The 26,270-nt window shown below is 33.4% G+C and overlaps 3 protein-coding genes across 6 annotated transcripts; 1 reads left to right on the top strand and 2 right to left on the bottom strand.

The window, feature by feature from the left end:
• The first annotated feature begins 876 nt into the window (after window positions 1-876).
• LOC127254551 (phosphatidylinositol/phosphatidylcholine transfer protein SFH2-like) lies at window positions 877-4,175 on the top strand. Its single transcript, XM_051279709.1, has 10 exons — window positions 877-1,554; window positions 1,645-1,673; window positions 2,155-2,238; window positions 2,334-2,387; window positions 2,655-2,732; window positions 2,836-2,889; window positions 2,976-3,035; window positions 3,104-3,199; window positions 3,281-3,463; window positions 3,534-4,175. Exons 1-10 carry the CDS (start codon window positions 1,500-1,502, stop codon window positions 3,852-3,854), a joined length of 1,014 nt encoding a protein of 337 aa, XP_051135666.1. The 5' UTR covers window positions 877-1,499; the 3' UTR covers window positions 3,855-4,175.
• Window positions 4,041-6,511, bottom strand: LOC127254550 (WEB family protein At1g12150-like). The gene is made up of 2 exons (XM_051279708.1): window positions 6,174-6,511; window positions 4,041-5,818 (listed from the first exon to the last, which is right to left on the bottom strand). The coding sequence occupies exons 1-2, from the start codon at window positions 6,405-6,407 to the stop codon at window positions 4,274-4,276; spliced, it is 1,779 nt and encodes a 592-aa protein (XP_051135665.1). The 5' UTR covers window positions 6,408-6,511; the 3' UTR covers window positions 4,041-4,273.
• Window positions 6,512-8,193: 1,682 nt separating this feature from the next.
• Window positions 8,194-21,831, bottom strand: LOC127254533 (sister chromatid cohesion protein PDS5 homolog A-like). Of its 4 annotated transcripts, none has more exons than XM_051279675.1 (32): window positions 21,494-21,831; window positions 20,927-21,130; window positions 20,658-20,839; window positions 19,809-19,935; window positions 19,488-19,706; window positions 19,007-19,223; window positions 18,789-18,934; window positions 18,554-18,699; window positions 18,177-18,326; window positions 18,036-18,084; window positions 17,747-17,938; window positions 17,459-17,641; window positions 17,225-17,376; window positions 17,013-17,139; window positions 16,732-16,881; window positions 16,597-16,653; window positions 16,368-16,504; window positions 16,119-16,236; window positions 15,906-16,037; window positions 15,591-15,787; window positions 12,176-12,335; window positions 11,809-11,955; window positions 11,543-11,617; window positions 10,808-11,443; window positions 10,622-10,723; window positions 10,374-10,453; window positions 10,124-10,175; window positions 9,963-10,046; window positions 9,814-9,851; window positions 9,040-9,194; window positions 8,693-8,949; window positions 8,194-8,597 (listed from the first exon to the last, which is right to left on the bottom strand). In XM_051279675.1, the coding sequence occupies exons 1-32, from the start codon at window positions 21,584-21,586 to the stop codon at window positions 8,565-8,567; spliced, it is 4,797 nt and encodes a 1,598-aa protein (XP_051135632.1). In that variant the 5' UTR covers window positions 21,587-21,831; the 3' UTR covers window positions 8,194-8,564. The 4 variants fall into 4 exon arrangements, 3 of the variants coding, with proteins under 3 accessions (XP_051135632.1, XP_051135633.1, XP_051135634.1); XM_051279676.1 differs by having other exon boundaries at window positions 9,046-9,194; XM_051279677.1 differs by having other exon boundaries at window positions 20,927-21,151; window positions 21,494-21,608.
• Window positions 21,832-26,270: the final 4,439 nt, after the last annotated feature.

Below are 26,270 nucleotides of genomic sequence, written 5' to 3'. Positions count from 1 at the left end.
TTCTTTTAATTTCAAATCAAAATTACTGGGGCATTATTTAAATTCTTAATATAAATATAAGATTTCAAATTATAACCCTCCACTATTTAAACTAATATTAATAAAAATTTAAATTCAAATAAAAACAAATCCATAAATTTTTTGGTTGTATATAAATATATTTTTGAAAATATTTCAATAATAATCAAAGTGTTTTTTTATACATAAATTAACTTTTAAAAGTTTTACTATGTTTAAATAATAAAATTAAATTAAACTTCAAAAAGGGCCTAAATTTTTAATATTGTATTTTAAATAAAAATATATTACATATAATATAGTTTTAAAAAAAATAAAAATTATAAGTAAATAAAATCTCACGTTGCTATCATTTGAAAATATTTTAAATAGATTTAGGAATAATAAAAATTAAATATAAAATAATTACTTGATATAACTTAAATAAATATTCTCTCCGTTTATTTAGAAATTAAATACTTATCTTGTACTATCTTGTACATATGATATATTGATAGGTAAAATAAATATGAATATATTTATAATGTGTAATGAATACTTAAGGAAATGAAATTGTTTGAATAATTAAAATAATAACTTCCTCTTTCCTATTAATTTCATTTTTATTATTATGTCCAAATTACTGTAAATATTACATCTCATTTAATCCTATTCTTTGACATAAAATAGTGTGAGTGTAACGAAGTGTAATATTTAGAAGTTTTTTTTATATATATAAATAAGACAATTTAAAAGTCTTACATTAGCCTAAACAGTTGCAACTTTTGTACAAAATACTTCCAAAAAGCTGACCTTGCTTTATTAATTTCCTTATTAGCGACTGATTTCTTTCTGCCTCATAGTTTTCAACTTTAACGATTCGAAGGAAAAAAAAAAAAAAAAAGCTTAAATATATATACTTCGGGATCTGAGCAATATTTTCGTCGATTAATTTAATTCCCAAATTGCCGATCATCCTGTTCCTGCATTCAAGTCAACTTTGCTGGGAGCAGAATGTGCGGCTGTTCACCATTGCGGGAGTTTTCTTTTCTCTTTAATGGTAGACAGACTTATAGAGGTTTGCTGCATTTAATTCGTCGCTGTCTCGTCATCACTCGATAGCCATTTTCGTTGGAAAGAATCCAAGATCGGATAATTTGTATGAATTAATTTTCAAGGAGGAGTACGGATTTGATTAGGGTTTTTTTAATTTTTTATTTCCCCCAAATCTTGAGAAGGGGAAGGAGTGGTAGAGAAGAGGGGCTGTGGGGGCTTCTTGACCTTCTTTAACTTCTATTTTAATTCTCTCTATGTATATTTCTTGAATTAAAAGTTGGAATATTTGGCCTCCTTTGTCTCTCTCTTGTTCTCTCTCTCTCTCTCTAGCCTGTAGTTTTTTCCTCCCTTTTAACCAAGAAAGGGGAAAGGAGAAACTTGTGCTGGGATATGCAATTGGGAATTGAATAAACTGTGGGGATTAACTGATATAAAAGTGGTGCTGAATGGCTGTGGTTCCACAAGAAGCCCTCAAGCAATTTGAGGAATTAATGGAGGAAGGTCTGTCTGTCTGTCTTTGTTGATCCTCTTTTTCTTCACCTTTCTTTAATGGCAGCATTGCTTATGTTTGTTTAATTCCTTTCCTTGCAGTTGATGAATCCCTCAAAATAACATTCCAGGTTTGAATCTGTTTTCAACTCTCTCTCTCTATATTTATATATACACATATATATATGTGTGTGTGGGTTGGATTTTGGGTGATCTTGTGTTGCTGATCTGCTATATCAATTTTGGTGATAATATGAAAAGAAACAAAAAAGTCTCTCTCTTTTAATTTGATAATCTTACCCAAAGTGATGCAAGTCGATCCATTGTGTGATTTATGTGATCCATCAATATATATATATATTATATACTGTTGATGATGATGTCTTTCAAGTTTCAGTACACACACCATTCTTTATAGTAAGTGTGGCAATGATCATAGAATACTGATCCAGATATATGAGTTGAGCCAAATCTGTGAAAAAGATTCATTTCAGTTGAATGGATCATCACTTAATTGTTTTTTTTGTGGCAATTTCTTGTTTGATTTGGTTGACTTGGATCGCATAGTAGCGCACATCTGTAATCCTTTTTTTAGCATTTATCGATTCACAGAATATGCATCAAGGATATCCTCATGAAACTTTGGGACGATTCCTTAAGGCAAGAGAAGGAAATGTTGCTAAAGCTCACAAGATGGTCAGCAAGGAATTTCGATTAATATCAATTCTTTCTACTTAGCATATGTTCTAGAATTCTAAACTGATTCGTTGCTGGTTGATTCGATATTTCAGTTGGTTGATTGCCTGAACTGGAGAGTACAAAATAACATCGACGACATGCTGGCTGTAAGTAGTAAATTTATTCGTTGTGCGATTTCTTGCATCTTTAGAGTTCTAAACTGATTTGTTACATTTCGCTGTTTTGTCTCTTTTATGCATTTTTAATATTTAAGTTCGCATCCATGGCTTTTGCTATCTCTGTTTTGTTTTGTTCATTCATTTTTTAAGAACTGAAAGGAACTGTTTTCATTCTTCGAACCACCTCAAAAACTTGGACACTGAAGATGTCGAAAATCTTGCTATTCTTTTTTATTTTTTTATTTTTTTTGACAGAAACCCATCGTTCCTGTAGAGCTTTACAGAGGAATACGCGATTCTCAGCTCATAGGGCTGTCTGGTTACTCGCACGAGGTATAAATACGATAGAATTGAAGCAAGTTCGATGATGTTATTCGCATATGTCTTCTGTAATTTCAATTTGATCGCACGACTAAAATTGGAGCCATTTTGGCAGGGCATCCCTGTCTTTGCTATCGGCGCAGGGCTCAGCACGTTAGACAAAGCATCGGTGAGTCTCATCTATTAAGCAGTAACCATCGACGTTCATGTAAACGATTATTAGTTTATTTTTCGTGCTGTTTGTGTCCGTTTTAGGTACATTATTACGTGCAATCCCACATCCAGGTCAATGAATATCGCGATCGTGTGATTTTGGTGAGCATTCTCGTGCTCTCTTTCCGCAATCTTGAATTCGATTAATTATCCTGCTGTCGTTATTTCAGCGGGCTGCGACAAAAAAATATGGGAAGCACGTTAGCAAATGCATAAAGATTATGGATATGACTGGGTTGAAGCTCTCGGCATTGAACCAGATAAAGGTACACTAGCATCAAGGTGAACAATGTTCCTAGATTCTTCGAGGAATCGAAGTTATGGCACTTAGCATCAGTTATGTGCAGATTTTGACAACTATTTCTTCCATCGATGATCTGAACTACCCGGAGAAGACTCAAACTTATTACATTGTGAATGCGCCGTATGTCTTTTCGGCTTGTTGGAAGGTCGTGAAGCCGCTTCTTCATGAGAGGACAAGAAGAAAAATCGATGTACTGTCCGGCTGTGGGCAGGATGATCTGTTGAAGGTAATATATCAATCTTGGACGCGACATTTTTATATCGATTAACAATATGTGTTGTGTTTTTGTGGTGCAGATAATGGATTATTCCTCCCTTCCTCACTTTTGCCGGAGGAGATCTTCGGGATCTTCAAAAAATACAGACAATGGCGCCGAGAATTGCTTCTCGTTGGATCATCCGTTCCATCAACAGCTCTACAGTTATGTCAAGCAGCAGTTCTTGGTTCGTCTGCCAGTCGAGCCCTTAAAACAGGGGTCTGTGCATGTTACTTTGCCTGAAGGCGCCGATGAAGAAGACATTGCAAAGATTCTAGAATCCGAGCTGGAGAAATTCAAGGGTCTTGCAGAATCTCGGGATTCTTTGAAGGGCCTGACAGTCGTCGATGATAAGCGCTGAACAAACCAGTCTTGATGTATTTAATTACGAACGTTTCATCGTTGAGGAAACAGTACGAGGCTGTGTTCAATACACGCTGCCCGGCAATGGAATAAATTGCGTTAACCAGGTATTTGTTACACTCGGTTCTGGTTCGTGTTAGATTATCGCAAGTTGTAAAGAAAGCGTAGCGAATGTTAGAATCCCGCACTGTTTTTATCCGTTTGTTATAAGCTCTTCGATGTTCATTTCCGTGTGTTTTTTTCTTTTCGCGGATGGAAATACTTCGTTTGATTGTTCGAGCAATCCGATCTGTTTATAAACATTCGAAGTTTTGCTCCTCGTCTTACACTTAAGATCGTATTTACTTTCGATGATAGGATGATAGACATTCGAACGCATCGAGTGAAAGGTTAACAATCCCGTTGGCGGGATCGTTTTCATTTTTCTTCAGGTATAGAAGTTGCTTCTCCGTGTCCCGTCTCGAGCCATTTCCCAAGCTCTTTCTTGACGACTGATTTTGCGACCTCCGCCACCTCGGCTTGCTTCTCGGCATCCTCGATCTCCGACTGTGTAGCCTCACATTCTTTCAATAACTCCTCAATTTTCTTTTGCACTTCATTCTTGCGATCGGTTAGGCTCTGTATTTGCGCCATTAGAATCGCTTCCTTCTCGTCCGCCTGCTTTGTACTTTCCTCGATCTTATTGTTCATCGACTTGAATTCCTCCGTCGACAGCTTGATCTTCCTGATCGGGATGCTCCCTGAATCTTTGTCGACATCACCTCTTGGAGAATTGTAAATTTGATCATCTGCTTGCTTTGACGCGACTTTCGCTGCCTCCGCCTCCTTGATCGCCATTTCGAGCTTTTCGTCGACTTCCTTCGATGCAACCTTAGCTGCTTCGGCTTCTTCCCATAATGACTCGACTTCCTTCGTTATCTTCTCCGCTTCGCTTCTGTCCTTCTCGGCGTCTTTCAGTAACTTATTCAGCTGCGCTTGCGTTTCGCTTATAATGTCCCTCGACATTGCGGCGTCGAGCTCTGCCTTCGTGTTCTCCAAATCGAACTGCAACTGCTCGACCTTTGTCTCTGCTTCCAGCGCGATTTTATCTGATTCTGGAAGCTTCTTCCTCGCTTCCTCGAGTTGCAGAGTCAGCGAAAGCACGAAATTCCTGATCACCGCCTCTTCATCCGTCGATTCTTTAAGTTCTTTTCTTGCGGCGTTGAGCTCCGACTGCAACTCTGTTAACGAATTCAAATCCGACGCCCGCACCCCCTTCAGTTGCTCCTGCAAAACCTCCGTCGCGACGCTAGTTTCTTCGAGCTTCTCCTGTAGATTCTCGTCGTCTCCGTATTCATGTTTCAGCCGCTCGATCTCCTCCTCGGCGGCTTCCTTGGCGGTCTTATGAACGATGAGGTGAATCTCCTTCTCGGCGATGAGTTTCATGTGGTCCTCTTCGGCCTGGAGCGACGCGAGCTTGACTTGCTCGAGCGTCTTGTTTAAAACAGCGACTTCCCCCAAGAGCTGCTCGCGCGTCTCCTGGTTCGCCTGCGCAGCCTGCGCGGCGTTCTCCGCTTCCTGGAAGGCGGCGAGTTTCGCCTCCAGGGCGGCGTCGAAGTCCTGCCGGAGATTCGTGAGCTCCTGTTTGGAGCTGATGAGTTCCTGCGACGACGACTTGTAGAGTTCTCTCTCGGCATCGACGTCGGATTTCCAGGCGTCGACGCCCAAATCGGCCTGAATCGACTTCTTCTCCTCGAGCTCCATGGCGCGAGCTTTCGCAGCTTCCGTCGCTTGGATTGCATCTTGCTTCGATTCGCTTAACGCCTCGAGTTTGTTGGTGAGCTGTTGGACGGTTTCGTTCGCCGACTTGAGGTCGCGCGCCGCCTCCGCCTTGGCGGCTTTCGCCGCCTGCAGCTGATCTTTGTAGTGATCGAGTTCGCGTAAGATCACGTGGTGCTGCGCTTCCTTTTCGAGCAATTTTTGCTGCAAATTAACGGTAGCATGTGCAGTGTAAGACTATTGTTTTGTATTATTTAGTTATACCTTTATTTTCGTCTCAAAATAAAACTATCATTTTCTAATTTAAGTAAGAGAATCATTTTCTAATTTAACAAGTGTACTAACTTTTTTAATTTACAATATATTATACAAATGTCATTACTTTTGTATTACACATAATAATAACATTATTTTTATCTTTTTCCGCTATAACCTAATATAATACTAATATTAAAAAATTTACATGCAAAAAAATAAATGCTCCTTTACTTTTTCTTGTTACTTTTTTTTATAAAAATATTTGTGTTGTATTAATATAAATTATATGTTGTCTGAATACCTCTTCCGCCTTGGTCTTTTTGGTGACGGGCCTTGCGCGGGGAGAGCCGGAGTCGCCGAAAAGGCTTACGGCAGCCCGGACGGACTCGAAGGGCGCCCGGGTGTCGATCTCCCCGACCTCGTGGCCTTTGGGGGAATCGGGCCGGCTGGGCGAGCCGGAGGCGGAACCGGGAGAGCCGGTGGAGCGCGGCGAACCGAGGCCATTGGCAAGTGTTCTTACGCTGAAACCAAACATTCTATGATTTTTTCTTGCAACTGCATGCACCAAAACGATAAAATATTTAGGTCACTCCTCGTTAGTGTATACTATTATTTATTAAAAATTTTCCTTCAAAGAATATCACGTTTAATATCTATATTTTTAAATGTATATATATATATATATCTATTTTTTTCAAGATATTTAGTCCAATTTGCAATGCATGTTTACATTGAGTGTGCTTGGTTTAAATTTGTATAACTGTGATTTGATGTGGTATTTGAAATACATATATTTACTTAAGAATTGTGTATAAAATTTTTATTTAAAATAATAAAAAAATAAAAATAAAAATAAACCGAATACAAGATTTCAAGAATTCTAAATACCACCCAAATTTTAGCACTGTACTTAAAATATGGAATTTAAACTTTTTTTTTTCTTGTTTTTCAAATTACATTCAAATAATCATAAAATTGTAAAAAAAAAAAAAATTATAATAACTAAAAATAAGTACTTAATGTAATATAAATAAATATTAAATGTGATATTTTGTATGAAAAAAATAAAATTTGATATCTAAATAAAAAAAATAAGCATTTTATTTAATATCTTTTAAATATATATAATTCATTAATAGTGTCAAAAATCATTTGAATATAGTGTAAGTCTAATCACTAAAAATACATTAAAAAATCAAACACCACATCATTTTGAAAAATTTGCATTTATTCTGTAACAATTTTATCCTTTACAATAATTAATAGCAAAGATTCCAAAAGAAGACTAATTACTTATTTTAAAAAAACACAACCTTTGAATCTAAAACACAAAAAATGCGCCCATGTTAATTCATTCAGGCGTTGATGTTAAGATCACCTGCAAGTTTTTGAATAATCTGCTGATCTAAATGATGGGAAAATGTCAAGAAACTGGGCAATAAAATGTTTTTGAGGACAATTCATGGTAAGAAACCAAAAAATGGAAATGGAATATTAAGACAATAATAATAGTAATAATACCTGATCGATCTGAGCAATGTGAATTGTTTCTTGGAATGCAGATTAATATTCATCCAAAAAACTGTAAATTAAATCTGAAGAGAACGGAATCATTATGGTTGTTGCTGCTGTTGTCTGAAAATGATGAGAATTTTGTGCTGATTGAATCTAATTGATCAAAACTTCTTTGTTTTTATTTGTGGAAGCCCTTTTTTTGCTCTCTTCAAATACTAAAAGTTTGGATCAATTAACAATTTAACATCAGTTTTATATTAATTAATGAAGGACGAAATTAATGATAAATGTCATGACCAAAAAAGAAAAGACAGAGAGAGATTCCCAAGTTTAATTTTTGCTTATTTTAGTCCAATTTTAATTAAGTAGACTATTTACATGACTAACAATATATTATCAACATTCTAAAATACAAATAGTTAATATATTGAAATAATATTGTCAACATTCTAAATATATTATCAATATTCTTAATTATCAACAATATATTCTCAACATTCTAGATATATTATCAATACTCTTAATTTCAAGTTAGGTAAACATTATACAGTGATGCTCAGTTTTTGTCTTTTAACATTAAATTGTTACGAGAATTCTATTAACAAAAGAAAAAATACTGTTAAATAAATAATTTAAAATAAAGAAATCTCTTTAAATTATTTAAATATAACTCGAAATATTATTTGAATTTCTTTGTTAAAAAATAATATATATTTTTTAATTATTTAAATTTAAAATTAATATTATTTATTTCAATTTAAAATTATTTAAATTTTAAAAAAATACATATTAAATAAAAAAAAACACAGTCAAAATATATATATATTTCCAAATAGATATATACAAGTATATACAACAACAAAAACCATATAGTGTGCTACAATGGCGATTAGATAAAGTCTCTCCTAACAGCCACTTTTTACACATGGATGGCATTTCCCAAATTAACAAAATAAGCTTTTGTCGTAACCAACCACCATTTTTGTACCAACAAAAAAGTATATTTTAAACTCCAACTAGCACAGATAATTTACATTTGATCCTGACGCCTCTTAGTCTTGCCGGTTATATAAGACTTACCTAATGTGATTTATATTCGGTCATAAGTTTATCTAATATGCACTTGATGCGGCTACTTATTCCACATAGATGACAAAATATTTGTCGCCCCCCACCCTCACCCTTTCTTCACACGCCGCCTCCACATCCTCTGCAATTTCGAGAAAAGTTAGTAAGACCATTATAATTGCAAAATTGCTTTACATATTTGTTGCAAGGAACTGAATACACATTAAGTTTGAGTACCAAAGTTTCATTGTCAGGAAGCTCGTCTAGCGCAGAATTCTTACTCCCGTGTTTGCCACTCTTGTTCTCTGCGCATTCTTTATTGGTCTCATTTGATTTCCTTTTTCGGCCAGAAGATTTGTCTTCACTGTCTGAACGGTCAGCATCGTGGGAATCACTAGTAACACTGTGTTTCTCGCCATCTTGGGAGTCATTTGAGGCTTTTCCTACGTGGGATAGCTCTTCACTTTGATCAATATTTTCTCCCTTTTCCACATCTATATTTTCAACCGAAAATGGGAAAAGTCAGTCGCTTTCGTCTCACATTTTTTACACAATACAAAATTAACCAACAGTTTGCCATTAACCTAAACCGGATTTATCATGTTCTTGTTCCGAGGTGGGATCAGTGCTAATCTCCAGCTTCCCTCTGCCTTTTCTAAGGGATGTACTCCTTGTAATGATATTTGATTCTTGTCTTAGACTCTTCTGTGGTGTGCGTTTTTTACTGCTAGACAAAGACCTGCCAATAAGTAGAAGAATATAAGCAATATACAATCAAAGAAATACAAAAGTAATCTTTTTTAAAAAAATAATCTGCAAAATCAATCAAGAGTAGATATCCGATTACAAGCTTCTCTTATTTCTAAATCATTTATGCATACATATACAAAAGTGCAATCAGAATATCTATGTAATCGATGGCACTTTTAACAGAAATTGGTGCATATTGTATACGATTGGCTGAAAGAATATAAAAATTGAGGAGAATCTAATCTTTCCATCTTAGAGAGTTACCGTACATAACAATTTTAGTAGATCATTCGAAGACCAAGCTAACTGAACATTACGTATCATGAATGGTAAGAAACCAACAAAAGACAGATATACTAACCTTTTCTATGCAATAAGAATGATTAAATTTTGGCCAATTAAATTTTAAGTAATTATTTTGTTGTTCCCAAAACAATTATGAGAGCACGACATGCACCAAAACACGTTTACATGATTAACATGTTTGGTCATTCAAATGGTTAAAATAGTAAAAAATCTATACAGAAAAAGTTGTCAAGCTATGTTGATTTTTAACTACAAATAGCGCAGAAATATGTGAGCTCAACGAAAGAAGTCAAAGAACTCACTCTTTCTTAAGACAAGAACCCTTAGACAAACTGAAGTCCTGAAAATGGCAATGAGGCATGATCAGATATATTCCCAAATTTAGGTTGATGTCGGGGAATATTTGAATGCAATTAAAATAGGATAAATATATTCACAAGAACTCATAAACCTTGGCCTTTCGATCCTTTGTAAGAAACTCCCACTTCTCTTCATCCAATTTAAGAACTTCAACTTCCCCATCGTTGTACCGTATCTTTGAAATAGATTGATAAGTAATTAATCTTTATTTTAAAAAATTGATTCAATAAAAAAGATGTAAATTTCTTATACCTCGTGCTTCCGGTGCTTAGATTTGAAGGACTCCACAATGCCTTCATAATAACTGACCATATATAGATAAGTAACCGGAAAAAGATGATAAGGCTATCGCAAACATAAAAAGTAAGATACTACGGCAGTTACGAGGGTGCACCTCGTATGTATGAAACTTGCACTTGATATACATTAAAAGATTGTTATGGGAATGCATAACTTTGCAACTATGTCTAAATCTATTGTACAGATCAAAGCAAGAACTTACCGATTATCCAAGGGCCACCAAATTTTTATTTTCCGGCCAACTAACTCTTCTCTTAAACCTCCATTGCTCTTTGTTGTTTGCTAAAACACAGTAAATCGAAAGCAGGTAAGTCTACCAAAAGAAAGTCCTGAGAATGTTTTGCTTATCAAGTAAACACCTTAGGAAAACAAGCATTAATAAACGTTATAAATGCATAGAGTTCGCATTAGCAAGTTTGCATAAATCTAAAAGCATTTATTATCACTAACCTTTCGTAATCGAGTTACAGTTTTGGGTTTTTCCCCATCAGATTCTGACTGGGAAGAACTCGTAGGGCAATCGGGAGCATCATCATAGGGTTTTTTACCTTTCTGTTCATTAAAAGATGAATGTAATCTTCATATCCACGAAACAAAATATGCTTTCAACTAATTTCACTTGCGGTAAGATAACACCTTGGCTGCCAACCCATATTTGCGCGTTTTTCTTTTGCCTGGCTTCACGGAGGAGCTGAGCCTTTTGCTTGTCCTTTTTTGAGAAGAATGCACTTGGTGTTCTGGAGCTTTATCAGTCTCGTTAGGAGCTGGGCCTTTTCCGTTTCCTTGTCCTTTATCACTGTCTGAACCAGTTGGAACCGTTTCAGCCCTTTTGTCAGAGTCAGGGATAATATTTTTCTCATTCTCATTCTCACTAGTAGGCCCCTTGGAACCCTTTGAACTAACTTCTAAGGGAGGCTTCTCAGTTCGAGGAATACTAGTCCTCCTGCGTTTTGGCATAGGAGCATCAGTTGATTCCCCAATCAGCATTTTACTCTTTTTAAGCTCATGACCACCTCTCCTTCTGCGGGTGTACACATTGTAATTATCTAATTTTTTAGTAGTACCAAGATCAGTCGCTTCTATTTCCTCATCCATTTTCATTATTTCAAAATCTTGTTCGTTTGATAATAAAGCCTGTACAGGCTCATATCTTTCCTGTCTTCCTCTTGTTTCTTCAGCCATCAGACGTTTTATCAACTTCTCATGGAGCATATCACTGCCCTCTCTTTCGCTGTCCATCATGACTTCATCGTCTGGATTTGTTGATTGAACCTGAAGTTTGCAAAGAACCGTATTATTGAATTACCATACACGAATGGAAAACAAAATGAAAAAAAAAAAAAAAAAAACACTTCTATTTTGCAGACTTACAATTATATTGTCCCCCAGATCAAATGATTCGAAGTGGTCTGAGACACCTTGCAGCCATAACCTCTCTTTGCCAAACTAGTATCCGTAAAAAGACAAAACATGAAATGGACATAAAGGATCATTATAATGTTGAGTATAATTTTTTTACATCATTCCACCAACTATGAAAAGCTTAAAGAATTGTAGAACACGAAAGAAACAATGATTCTAATACGGAAATGTACAGGAAGTAGGGTTACATTGCAGTAAAGTCTGATTGCACATACCAGAAAGATATTTTCTCCTTTCATCACATCTGGGTTGTAAAGCATGGAAGGTAGGGCCACAGGCGTGCTTGCATCTTGAAAATTATCTTGGTCTGGACTGAGCAGTTTAAGAATTTGCATACCAAGGATACACAGAGCATGCGAATTCTGCAACGTACGGTTTTAACATGGATGCACAGCATTAGAACAACAATCCCACTATAAGCTTAAAATTCAGTTTAATCCAACAAATCAATACCCAGTCAATTCACCCATTATCTGTGGGTTGCGGGTGGGCGACAGGGTGGATTTTCTATTTCTAAAAATTTCGTATGAATTATGATTGTATAGTGCAAAAGTTTAAACAGAATAATGTTTAGCATCAAACCTTCGATTTACTGGAATCAACAGCATCTTCTGAAAATCTGATACGTTGAAATATTGAAGACAACAATGAAACGCTGCTCCCCATGTCCTTGTTGATCCCGACATCAGATTCTCGGTCTGTGTATTCATGAACCAACATAGACAGGAACAAATACAACTTCCTGAAACAGACACAAATTCATCAAGTGGATGCCATGAATAATACACAATCAGAACAGGTCATACTAACACACAATATCAGGGTACAAATAGACGTTGTAGATTAATACCGGATTTAAGCAAATGGCCTCAGCCAAGGACTCTGCAAATTCTAGATACTCAAAGGTCACAGCCCAAGGACACTGCAAGATCTAGATACTTACAGTCTTGAAAATAAGTGTATCTTTCGCAATTGCATTTACCATGGAATCTGTAGAAATCATATCTAAATAGAAAGAAATCGACAGCACCCTTACTAACGTCATGGGGTTAATTGTTCCTTCTCGAGCATGTCCTTTGCAGCCTAGCAACTTCCTCACTCAACCTCAGGTGAAGCTAGTACAACCTTAGACGAATCTTATAAAACTAAACAAGCACACAACAACACTTGAAAGAAAGATATCTATTGCTCAAGAATCTTTATACTTGAGTGAATGAATATACAAATGACCGAACCCCTATTTATACACCTTCATCTCCATAATGAATGGTGGAGATCAACTTTGATCTAGCGGCTCCTATTGGTCCACTAGAAGGACCTAGAACTTCTACAATGTTCTACACAATTCTAAAGATTATCTATACACATGTACAGATTTACCCAAGGGGTCTCAAACAGTCCAGAGAATTCCGTTAGCCTCTGGGCCATCCCTATTTCATCTTTCTGATCCAGCATCCAGCCAGCGACACTTGATACTTGGAAAGTTACTTTTCCATTTTAAGCAATCACATATTATTGAATAAATGCTAAGCCAAGCGCAAATACTAAGCTTTAAAAAAATGTCATTCAAAACATGTGCACAAATCGAATGGACCAAACAAAACAAATTAAGAACACACATCAGTACATGACTAAAAAACTGAAGACACATAGCATCACTATTAGTCATATAGAGACATAATATTTGGTCCATGTAACTATGGGCAAGTTTTAGTTTTCTCTCATTATGAAGTGAATAAGATGTAGTAAGCAAAGTGAAATTTAAAGCAAGAAACTTCAAAATAGCTAATAAATGTCGCTGCAATACCTTCGTTACTGATATATAAAAAGCGTGTGCTTAACCCAATAATATAGACTCTACATGTACACCATAATACCAAAGCTGATATGGCACCCAATTTGCATATTTAGACGCATATGTTATAGTATAATAATTCTGAACTAATGGAAGATAAAAAGGTTCATATAATTCAGCAAACATCACTATCACGCCAAACTGAAAAAACACAGAACAAAATTTCCAAAATTGAATATCCTGATAATACCAGTCATCATAATCCAAAGAGGATGATGATATTCCATCCTGAGCTTAATAAGATGGAGAATTTGTGATTCCTTTCACTCTATTGCTTAGAAAATGAATCCATGACATAAGGATGAAGTCAAACCAAAGATAGAATGGAAATCCTCATACATGCGTCATTATCAAATCTTTTTTGACGGCTAACCCAGACATGGGGATCAATGTCTTTCTTGGCGATTGATTTGTCTCACATTTACAAGTCTTTATTGGTTCTTATGGGGGAATCCAACTCTTGAAACTTCAAACCACTCTTCCTTTTCTAATCTATTCTAGCCACCTCTTATTGGTTGAGCTCAATGCTTGTCCTTTCCTCCTTGGGTACACTTTCCCATGCAATCAACGAAGTACGGGAAAGGAAATTATGAACTCCATGGATTTCGTGTTAGTGTATAATTAATATTGCCATGGCTGCAAATTGTTTCCAATTTGAATAGTTCATCTAAGGTAGTATATCTTGGATGATACTCAACAAAATTGTTAACTCAAATTAATGAGCATCTTGATCACTATCCAACTAGAGCTTAAGAATTCACAAGCATAATGAATTTGTCACAGCAAGGAATTCAAATCGGATTGCATCATTCTTCAGTCTTATCACCCAATTGGTGAATGGCTGAAAGTATGGATATTCCCTTTGGTTGGTTTCATACTTAACATTATTAAAGACATCATTCACGCTCACAACCTACACAAATACCATTTTAAAAAAAGGAAAAAGATTTTGTGAAATCCTTCGGAACCATCATGGTGGAAATAAATGCTGACGGGTCAACTTTTGGTAAGCCATTATTAGTGGATATCATTGCAGTCATCAGAGATCATCTCACTCAGTTCCTCTTCATCCTCTAAATATTGTCATTAAGGACTCAAATGTGGCAAAAATCTTACCATTGAGTTCACTCTGAACTCAGGTTTATAAAAAACAAAAAGTCCCCCTTCCCAAAATATAACTGTTGAATACAACTCATCGAATGCTCTCAAATGAATCTTGGGTTCTCCCCACAAGACCAGAGATAATTAATGTGGTTGACATATGTGGCTTCATCCAATTTCAACAACAGACAACTAATAAACGCCTCAAGATCATATTATTTTTCTTCCGTACCAAATTGCAAGAAGGTTGGATCTAGTTCAACATTAATTTATGATGCTCAATCAAGCAAACTCAAGCTCATCACATTGAGATGAACATGATATACAAATGCTAATGTTATTAGCTCAATTCAAATTGAAAAAACACTGATCCAATCTATGGAGAGATGTAGATTCTTACACCTCCACTGTGGTATTTAGGCCTGTTTGTTTAAGTGATTATGTGGGATTAGTTCCTGTTTAAGTAAATCACTTCTAACCAAAGAAGTAATTTACTCCTTCAACAAGATAACAGGTGAAAAAATGCCAAGTAAATACATTCACGTCATACAAAAAAAAAAGGCAATAATTTAAAGCAGTTTCATTAAGTTCTAACCAAATAAGTAAATTTATTCCTTCAACAAGACCACAGGTTTAAAAAGTAATTAATTACATTCACATCATACCAAATAAGACATTTTTAAACTTTGGATAATTGCTTCAACATTGCATTAAGCAGTCTCATTAAGAAGAAAATTATATTAACACCAATGATAACTGAAACGCCCAGCCAGGGTAAGAGTAAGGAAGCATGTTCAAAGTACTGGTTACGAAACAACTCAATACAGGCATAGTAACAAGGCTTCTATAAACTTCTACAAACGCATTTTTGTTGGTTTGATTTCATTAACTTAATTTAAAACCCAAAATTTATCAAAGGTCAGGGTGAAACCTATCTACAGGCTTCGATAAACTTCTACAAACCGCATTTTTGTTTGCTTGATAACAGTAACTTCATTTGAACCATAAAGTTCATCAAAAGTAAGAGTGAAACCTAAGTACCTGGTCATAGGTTCAAATGTTGTGACATCTTTGCCATCAATACTAGGAAAGGATGGATGATGAGCAAGTGAATGGACCATGTATGGAAGAATGTACTCTGGATAAAGGCTTGGTGAGCTCAAATAATTCTGCAGAAAAACATTGCATCCCCTCCTTTCCCGACACATTTTGATGATGTCATATAAATAGAAATTACACTGCAAAAGGGCTTAGCATAAGTATTACTGTTCATAGAAGAAACATTTAGAAGTTCCTATGGGATATAGAAACTTCTAAAACCAAAATAAAGAATATAACAAAAACCAATTCTCATACCAATTCTAAATCTGATGGTGAAGATGAAATATCAAAGAGGAAGGCACATGCGTACTTTGGGTCTAAAATGCAGTCCCTTATATATTGATGAACCTTCTTGACAAGGAATTTTCTTACCTCAGGTAAGCTATCCTACAAACCCAAGGTTGAAGAACTAAGAACCATGATCTCATAATATAAACAAACATACACCCGAACTCGAGTAAAATCTACCTCAGAAGTTTGCAATGCAAGGTAAAGAACATCAACTGGAACTTTGTTTTCCCAGTGTTTTGAAAGGCAAAGAACAGCTTTTGCAGCAGCAAGTTTCAAATGGGCCTTATCAACCAAACTGAAATGTGAAAAATAAAAAACATGAGTAGCAGAAAATCTTGAGCAAGATTATGGGAAACAGCTAAGAAAATCATAATTGCAGCCTTCAAGATTAGAAGTACATTCATTTATCACAATTTCCAATATTACCTTAAATTAGTCTCTCTCGAGATATCACCAAACAGAAGTATGCTCTTGAGAATTATAATCAAGCCATCAATTCCACAACAAAAATGAGCATCTTTAACTTTTAGGTAGCTCTTCACCAAAGCCTTAATACCAAAAATCTGCAGAGATGATTATGATATTTAATTAGTCATGTGAACTGTGAAGTTTTTCCAAGATTAAGCATTAAGGTTGAGTATACTACTGAGAGAACCTTTAAGGAACAAAGTTCACTTCTGTCATCCCAACTAATTGTTTCCTTTCCTGAAATCTGTTAGTGAAACAGTCAAATATTTTGTGACATAATAGGAAATGGATCACAAAAATCAATGCACTAGTAAACACATACATATCGAAGCTTTAGTATTTTTTCCTTAATGAACGTTTCAACCTCGCTTTCTCTTGTTTCAAAGACAGACCTAGCAACCTCTCCTATACATCCAAGAGATTGCAATATAGATGGCAAATGGGATTTCTCTTCAAGCATATTCACCAGCCTCTACTCATTATAATGAAAAAAGAATTAAGTGTCAGAGTTTCATAAACACACACATAAAAGCATGAGCATATAAATGCAGATCAGTTATGGAAGAAAATGGTAAAAAGCACATGAGGAGAAAAAAAAAAAACCTCATAAAGAGCAGAGATTGCCATGAGGCCATTCTCTTTCGTGATGGCTTCCAAAGCATGAACTGCACGCTTAGCCTGCCATCGGCTACCCTCAATGCAGATGCACTCAAGAATGGATTCTAAAGATCTGCAAGGCAAAGAGTAAATGAAAAGGTAAATATAATATATATACTGATGAAGAAGAAAGGTAGGTGGTTTGTTTGTAGTCTAACCTCAATGAAAAACCCAATTTTTCCCGGATAGTTTCCCCTGCCATAACAAGAATATGCAGAGTACTCTCCTTTATAATTTCATTATCACCTTCAAGAAGATGAACCAAATCCTCTTCAATTCCAAATAGCAGAGGACAAAATTGTGCAAGAATCTGTTGGAAAACACTCAAATGAAAATACATTCCAAATTTATCAAATTAAGTTCCCAACAAAAATATTAAAATAGCTTTATACCACAAGAACAGACATGCAGAACAAAACTCCCTCGTTATTTCCGGAAGATTTCTGAACACGAGTCTCCAGAAGGAGTTCTTTGACATGATCTTTGCAAAACATAGAATAAGAGCATTTTATAGAAAGAATTCTCAGAAATTCACACAGTTGGTGCTCCTGCCCGAGGATATTTTGCAATTCATCCTGCATTGGATCCACAATATATTATAACCCTGGTATATAGCAGTAGTATTCCGCACATTCAGGTAATACTTCAAAATAAATGAGATAAAAGAATATTTTCCTTACCTGCATGTCAATGGCTTGAGGGGAGCTGATCATCGGATCAATGAGTTGCTTCAAAATTTTCCCGAGGTTACAGTCTTTTAACTTGTCCAGGGTCCAAAAATCATCCTCTGCCTTAGAAGGATGACGAAAACAGTGAGACATAACACGGAAACAGGACTTTACTTTCTCTTGGATCTCAGATTCCTCTCCTTCCTGTACAAATACTCAGAACCAAAAAAGATTCATCAGAAGAAACACCATGACATTTCCGGTTGTCAAAGACAGAAATATAAAAATCTTAATGCCAAACCTGAGACAACTCTCTTATCAAAAGGTAGGTCTGCATCTCTTTCTGTAACCTACACCACATTAGACAGATTTCATACTAAATCAAATTTGCCTAATCAACCAACAATATACCAGAAACAATAAAAATAGGTCCCATGCAAACCTCTGTTTCTGTTGTAGTATCTTCACGAAAGCTCTAACCTCAAATTTGTCAAACCCAGAGAAAGCCCTAATCCAATTCTTCACTTTATCTTTTATAGAAAAACTATCTGGGAACAAGGATAGAAATAGGATAGGTTCGATTGTATCCGATCTGCAAAGAGAAACAGGGATTTCAGCATGATATGTGAGAAATAAAAAATTAACAAATTTGTTGCATCACCTCAGATAACATTTTCATAAAACCAAATTAACATTGAAAAGAATCTTACTGGTGTTAGTTCTCAATTCAATGATGACATAATAATAAATTGGTTTTGTAAATTTTTCAATCCATTAACTAACAGCTAAATTGTTGTAGCCCAAAAATCTAATGCTTACCCGAAATCTCTATCGTAGAAGCATCTCAAAAGCTTCCTAATGATCCAATCATATTCGCCAACATTTGTTCCGCTGTTAGGCTGATTCTTGCAAGATACTCTATGTATATCAGCTAACCTCTCCATTGTATATTTTTTAACTAGAAGCTGGAAGAAAACAACAGGACATGAGTAAAGCAGATGCAGATGAAGATCAAGAATACGAAACAACTAAAGAGATAAATTAATATACTCACAGATTCATCCTGTAGACGTTCTGCAATCATCTTAATAGTTTCGACTGGTATGTATCTCAGATCGTGACATGCCACATCACAAATTACAGATACAACTTTTTTACGAACATTTTCATCATTGTCCATCAATCGATCACAAAGACCAGCTGAATATTCATTCAGATAATCAGAATATAGGTAACAGGATAAGTTGAATAATGTGTACAAGCAATCCTTACATATCATAGGTTGAGCTTCAACTTTGAAAGGATTCTCCAAAAGACAATCCTTGACATAATCAATAACAGCCACTCTAACCTCCATATCTCTGTCGGTCAGTCTTGTCAGAAACTCTGAAAGAACCGGCAGCAATGCTTCATGTATAATAGGTCCAGGGAGAGAAAAAAGACCCCCCACTAAATTCACTGCCTTCAGACGAATATCTAGATGTTCACTCTGTAGGACAAGATTTTGAAATTGGTGAAAACACACTAAAATATGAAACATAAGGTTGAACAAGTATGAGAATTTTAATAAAAAAAAAAACACCGAAGGAGATAAAATGATATTTAATCACATACATCAAAACAATGAAATATCTTTTTGTATGAATGCATATTTGTTTTCCCTAAATGAGAGCATCTTGTATTACGAATCATAAACTAAAAGATTATTATGGTGTAGCACGACATGTATACAATGAAGCAACTAAAGAATTACCAATAATTCTGCGGTAAGATAAGAAATGACTCCAGAAAAGATATGTGGAGCACTGCAACAGATATCATCAAGTATACGGTGGTAATTGATTTCAGACATTTGAGGACTGTTGTTTCCTGACATCAAAGACATAAAAAACTGTTTGATCCCATGTTCTAGTTTCGAAGCACAACCACTTAATATGTTCGTAGCCAGCCTCCGGGCAGCCATAGTTGACTCCTAGGATAAAAAATCAAATTCAGTATTTTTATTGAGGGGAAAATAAGAAAGGAAAAAAACTATAATTCACAATAACTAAGCATGGATAAAAGTGAAGCTAACCTCTTTGCGACAGCCTAGAGTGGACAAGAGAACGAGTAAAAAGTTCTCCATTACACCATCGCTTTCTTCCAGAAGAACTTCAATGGTTTTCTGGATCAAAGTCAAAACATTCTCATGATGCTCATCTCTGCATGCATGTAAAAAGATAGTCACTGCAGTGAAAGAAATTGTACATGCGCAGGCTATAAGTTATTTAATAGGGTGTTTTTCACTGTAAAGCAGCAAAAGACATTTACTTAATACTTAACTACTTCAAATGTGTCAAAAGTTACTGACTTGCGTGTGAAAAAGGTGCATGAAATAGACATATAAGGAAGCAAAGATGAAAGTTGGGAAAGCAACAGAAAGTTGAGTTCCTCTTCAAATGATAAATCTTTCCAAAATTCCAACATGAAGCACTCAAAACATCGATTTATGACACAACGAAGACTTACGATAATTACAAACAAACAAATGGTTGGCATGATACTTCATTTCTACAACATGCATGCCCTCGAAATAGAGTGAAAAAATACATAGTGAATGAAATATGAAGAATCTAGGCTGTGTTCCTTTCCTTATGTGTTTTGGGTGTTTTGTATTGTTTTGAAAATAGTAAAAAATTTAATTGAAAATAGGATGTGATGTTTATAATGAAAAATAGGTGTTTAGTGTGATATTTTATAGGGGTTAGAAAAAACTTATTGTAGCAGACATAGTGCAAAAATAAGTAGGAAACACTAGGGAACACACCCTAAATGATTAGATATGCATGCCACAAATAATCAGCAAATAAGCATAAACTATGTAAGCACTCAAAATAACATGCTTCAGAACTGGAAAGGAAAGAAATCAAAATCATAAGCATACCTCACAACATTAAAGAGGGTATAAATCATTTCATTAATGAGATCATCACATTCAAGATCCAGCATTAAGACGCACGATCTATATGTTGCCAAAGTTTCAAGAATCTGAACCCTCCTTTGAAATGATGGAGCTTTTATATCACTTAAGCCACTTAAAGCATTTACAATCAGACGGAATATATCCTGAAATAGATTAAAAGGAAGTAATCAGAAAACAATTCCTGGTAACTTAAAAACACCACATGATCAAGATGGTATATGATTCCGTACTTGTAAAACTCCATCGTCATAGGGAGCCTCGGGTGCAGTAATTCGAGTTAACTCACTGGCACAGGAAGCCACAAAGAGTTTCACCTCCTCATTTTCATGTTTCAAGAGCGCTGGTTTGGCAATGGCATTCATGAGAGGCTGCATAGCCACCTTCATTGAATTTGAAGGTGTCTGATCTAATTTTGAGAGACACGACACACAATCCTGCACGAGGAAGAGTAATTACTGCAACCAGACAATCAATATAGAGACTAGCCCATGCTGTAAAGCAAATACAAAAATCAGTGCATATGGAAGACTATAAAAAGCATGAGAATTTTAACTATGAGAATTTTTCATTCGCTGATAAATTTGAAAGTAGTACGAGTAACTGCTCCTTCCAGGGAAGGCAGAATTAAATGTTATTAATATCACTAAAAGATTCGAAGTTTAGACCAAATTACGGAAACAACTGCAGCATGCATTCACCAATCAAACTTCTTAACAAATACAAAATCATCTCCACGCAGATAGAAGAGAATTTCATCTCCAGAAAAAGCTCGAACACGTAAAAGAAGAAGTCGATACCTTCAATATTTCGACGACAGCGTCTGCCGACGACGGAGCACTGCCCAACTTTGATCCGAGTTCTTTAAGTTGCCGCTCCAGATTATGAGCCATTGGAAACTAAAATTCACTGGAGGCCCCAACCGAAATCGAGATTCTTCGGAGATCCGCTGCCCGGTCTTTAGCAAAACTTTGCCACTAGGCAGCGTTCTTCTGTCGATGCTGAAGGTATTTTGATACGAACCCTGGCCAGGGCTTGATTGTGCTGTGCGCCTGCTTCCTTCGGTGATTCTGTTTTCCCCTCTCGCTCGCCGTTGGTTCGCCTTGGAACAGGAAACCGAGAAAAAAAAAAACCTCCCTTTTACGTGCGTTTGAAAATCGATGACGAATGAATCACTTCACACTTTTATCGATTCTTTTACAACACGGGCTTCCTTTTTGGGAAAATAGGTCTGTTTGGTTGGTTTTGTCAAACCCTCAAACTTTTTATAAAATATTTTATTAAATATATATTTTTTGAAAAAAAAAATATTTTTTTTATAAAATATTTTATTAAATATTACTCTCTCTATTCCATATACCACTACACTGTAGATACCAAGAGGTGTAATTAGTAGATAATTAAGAATATATCAATAATTATCCTATAATATAAATAATTATAAATTAAGATTAAGATAACTAATTAGTTTAATTAAAATTTTATAAAAATAAAATTAAAAAGTTTAAAATGAGATTAAAATGTATAATATTTTTTAAAAAAAAGTGACATGTGGACCGACAGAAACGGCAACATGGACATGATACGTGGGACGAAGAGAGTATTTTAATATTAATTTTTTTTAAAAAAATTGAACTAATATAAAAACCCTCTAAAATTTTTATTCAATAATAATTTTTAGATATAAGATTAATAAATAGTGTATTTTTTGGAAATTTTATTTTTTATTTAATTTTATAGTTATTTAAACTTATTCATGTATCTCTTTAAAAAAAAATTACTTTTTTTTACAACTAATTCTCTGTACCCTAAATTTTAAAATTATATAAACTTTTCCTTTTTATAATATTAATTTGCTTAGTCTTTTTTAGGTGTCAAAATTATATGAATAGTTTTTCTTTACCAATAAATTATACTCCTTCTGTCCCAAAATTATAGTCTGGTTATGTTTGACATGGGATTCAAGTTTTATTGATATTATATTGGTAGTTAGTAAAAAGTACGAGTAAACGATTTTTTTGCCCTCGTGAATCTATTAGTGTAAAAAGTAGTGGCAATTGTGTAATAATAATGAAAAAAAAGTAATGATAGTTTTATAGTGATATGATTATTTATGAAAAATGAGACTATTGTTTTAGGATAGAGAAAAATAGTAAACAGGACTATTGTATTGGGACGGATGGAGTATTACATTCGTCCAACCAGAAAATAGACATATATTTTTGTGTTGTTGTATTTAAAATTAAAAATATCTACTTGTTTAGTTTACTCTAAAAATATGATTGTATTTATATTACTCTCTCCATCCCGTAACAAACTATCAATTTTTCTATTTAAGTTCGTCTCATAACATTATTCATTTCACTTTTTTAGTAACGGTACTATATGTCTAATATTACAAATACCCTTACAACTTACAATATATTCCACAATGTATTACATTTATATCACACTATACTAATAAGGTTATTTTATTCATTTCTATTTTATTTCTACTACATCCCAATATAATACTAATATTTATAAAACTACGTGCAAAAAACAAATGAATACCTAATTATGGAACGAAAGGAATACAATAGACTAACAGATGTATTTTTGTCATTTTTTCTTTATTTGTACTATATTTTTATATAATAGTTAATATTAAAAAAAATCATTGTGTACTTTACGGCTGGACGGAGATAATATAATTTTTTATTTTAAGTTATCCATTAAATTAATGCCTTTTTTTTTGTTTTCTATATGTCAATATTATGTTTTTTTAACAATCAACTAAGGGTGTGTTTGTTCATGGTTTTAGATTTTGAGTTGGATTTGAACAGTAAAAATTTTGATTTTGAATAGTTATATGACGTGATATAAATAGGTGTTGATGTGATGTTTTGAATGTAAATTAATTTTTAATATGATATAAAAAAATAAAAAATAGGTGTTTAATTTGATGTTTTTGGGAAAAAAAATATGATGAATAGTTGAATTAAAATTCAATCCCCCAAACAAACACACCCTAAATTTATTTGTAAAGTGCGTTTTTTTAACAAAAATATATATATGTTTTTTTGAGATATATTAATATATTATATATATTTATTATTTTTATAAAATATTACGTGAAAATATTGTTAAATCAAAATTATTAATTCAAATCAAAAGCAAAGAAACCCTCGTGTTTCAAATTCAGGTGATGTAATAATTTGTATGTTTTGCAATCAAAATTGTTTTTTTTTTTTTTTTTTTCTTAAAAAAAATCTGAATTATTTTATTAGTGGTTTGAATTTGAAGATTTTATAGTGTCTTTGTGAAATTGAGTTCAAATATCTGACTAGAAATTTCAGTTTCAAATTAAAAATCTAAAAAAAGAAACACATGCAAAATTTGGTATGACTTATCAATCACTTGAAATATGTATCGAAAAAACTCCACAAAAATCGGCTAAATTCTTCCATCGTGATCTTGCTTTTATTTTGTATATATTTTATTTTAATATTAAAATATTATTATTTTCTAGTATTTATATAAAAATAAAATTATATATTATTTTTTCTGATTGCTCGAGTATTATATATTAAATTAAAAATCAATTTAAATTTTTTTAATAAATCAAATTTAGTATTTATTTAGGAGAAAAAAATAAGAAATTAAAAAATTTTATAGCAGTAACCGGAAATTTTTACTTCTTCCTCAAGTTATTATATTTTCCTGTTATTTCATTATATTGATTTTTATTAATTATATTTTTTTGAATTTTTGTATAATTTTTTAGTCCTATTTTTTTTTTCCCTTTATCTCTTTGTATTACAGAAAAGATTGTCACCAGGAGAAGAAGATTCTTCAGGCAAGTTTTACAACGTGTTTTTTTTTTTAAATTTAATTTATGGCAGAAGCCGAAAACTTTTACTTATTCTTCAAGTTGTTATATTTTCCTGTTATTTCATTATATTTATTTTTATTAATTATATTTTTTTGATTTTTTTATAAGTTTTTAGCCCTATTTTTTTTTTTTTTTTTACTTTATCTCTTTGTATTACAGAAAAGATTGTCACCAGGAGAAAGAAATTTTTCAGGCAAGTTTTACACGTGTTGTTCTTTTTCTAAAATTTAATTTATGGCAAAAGCCGAAAACTTTTACTTATTCCTCAAATTCTTATATTTTCCTTTTATTTCGTTATATTCATTTTTATTAGTTATATTTTTTGAAATTTTTAATGGTATAAGACAATTTTTCTACGGAAAAAATTGTCACCGGAGCAAGAGGAGGAGTCCTTCTTCTTGAAGTAAGTTGTTATATTTTTCTGTTATTCCACTTACAATGTATACATTTACTTTTAATTAAAAATTAAAAGTAGTGTAATGACATTTTTGCCCTTATTTTTTGTTATAAAAGTAATTATGTGATGTAAAGTAAAAATATTTGTAGAAAAAAGTATGGTATGTAATGAAATATTTATTTTGTAATTTGACTTTCTAAAATAGAAATACGTAAAATTTTTTAGTTGGACGGAGAGAATATATTTTTTTTTGAATCTTTCGTCATAATTTCTTCATGCAGGAAAGTAGATTTTACATTCTCCATGTATTGGGAGCCTTTTAGTTTTGGACATCAGTCTTTTTCTTTCTTTTTTTTTTTTTTTTTTCTAAATTTAAATATCCTGAAAGAAGTGTGCTATCTAAGGTTGGTGATATGGAATTTGATCTGAATTATGATAGCTAACAGTCTACGGTTGGTGATATGCTAAATTTGATCTGAATTATGATAGCTCACACTCTACAGTTGGTGATTTGTAAGTTTAATATTCTTATTTTCATCATGCAGGAGAACCATTTATCAATGGTCAGGCAGTTCCTTATGATCCAAAATCTCACGAGGAATGGGTGAGGAATAATGCCCGAGCTAATGAGAGGAACAGGCGTAATGACAGACCTCGGAACTTCGAGAGAAGAAGAGACATTAAACATTAAACAAACAAACCTAATAATTTTTAAATATATATAAATGTTTATTTATTTATGAAAGATAAAAACAAAAGGTATAAGTAGATTCTAGTTTAAATTTTTTAATGAACAGACCATTATTTGGTTTGTTTGGTTGTGAATTAAAATTGATTTAATTTGGGTTTTTATTTAAATAATATTTTGACATGATAATTTGTAAAAAAAATTGTGTATTTTTATTGAAAACTATGCACCTCCTCATTCAATTTATTTTTACTTTCTTATTTTTTTGATATCATTCAAATATATTTTCGTTTCATTTTTAGTAAAAATTTATGATATTTCTACTACTATTTTTTTACCATAAAAAGAAAATTTTCTATTTTTATCCAATTTTATTAATATTAATTTTAAATATACAACTCATTTTTGCTTATATCATCCTATATGTATGAGTTCTAAATTAATTTATGCATATTTTTGTTAATAGTATTGATTATAATTTACTAAGATATCTATTTATCAAGGGAAATATTAGAAAAATCTATTCAATTTCATTATAATATTTTTTTTTCAAAATAAAATTAGAACATAATTCTCAATTATTAATTTCATTATCACCTTATATATACTTCCTACAAT

Source organism: Andrographis paniculata, unplaced genomic scaffold (genome assembly GCF_009805555.1).
Source record: "Andrographis paniculata isolate CXL003 unplaced genomic scaffold, ASM980555v1 Contig52END, whole genome shotgun sequence".
Classification (NCBI taxonomy): domain Eukaryota; kingdom Viridiplantae; phylum Streptophyta; class Magnoliopsida; order Lamiales; family Acanthaceae; genus Andrographis; species Andrographis paniculata.
This window is presented reverse-complemented; position numbering and strand designations above follow the sequence as displayed.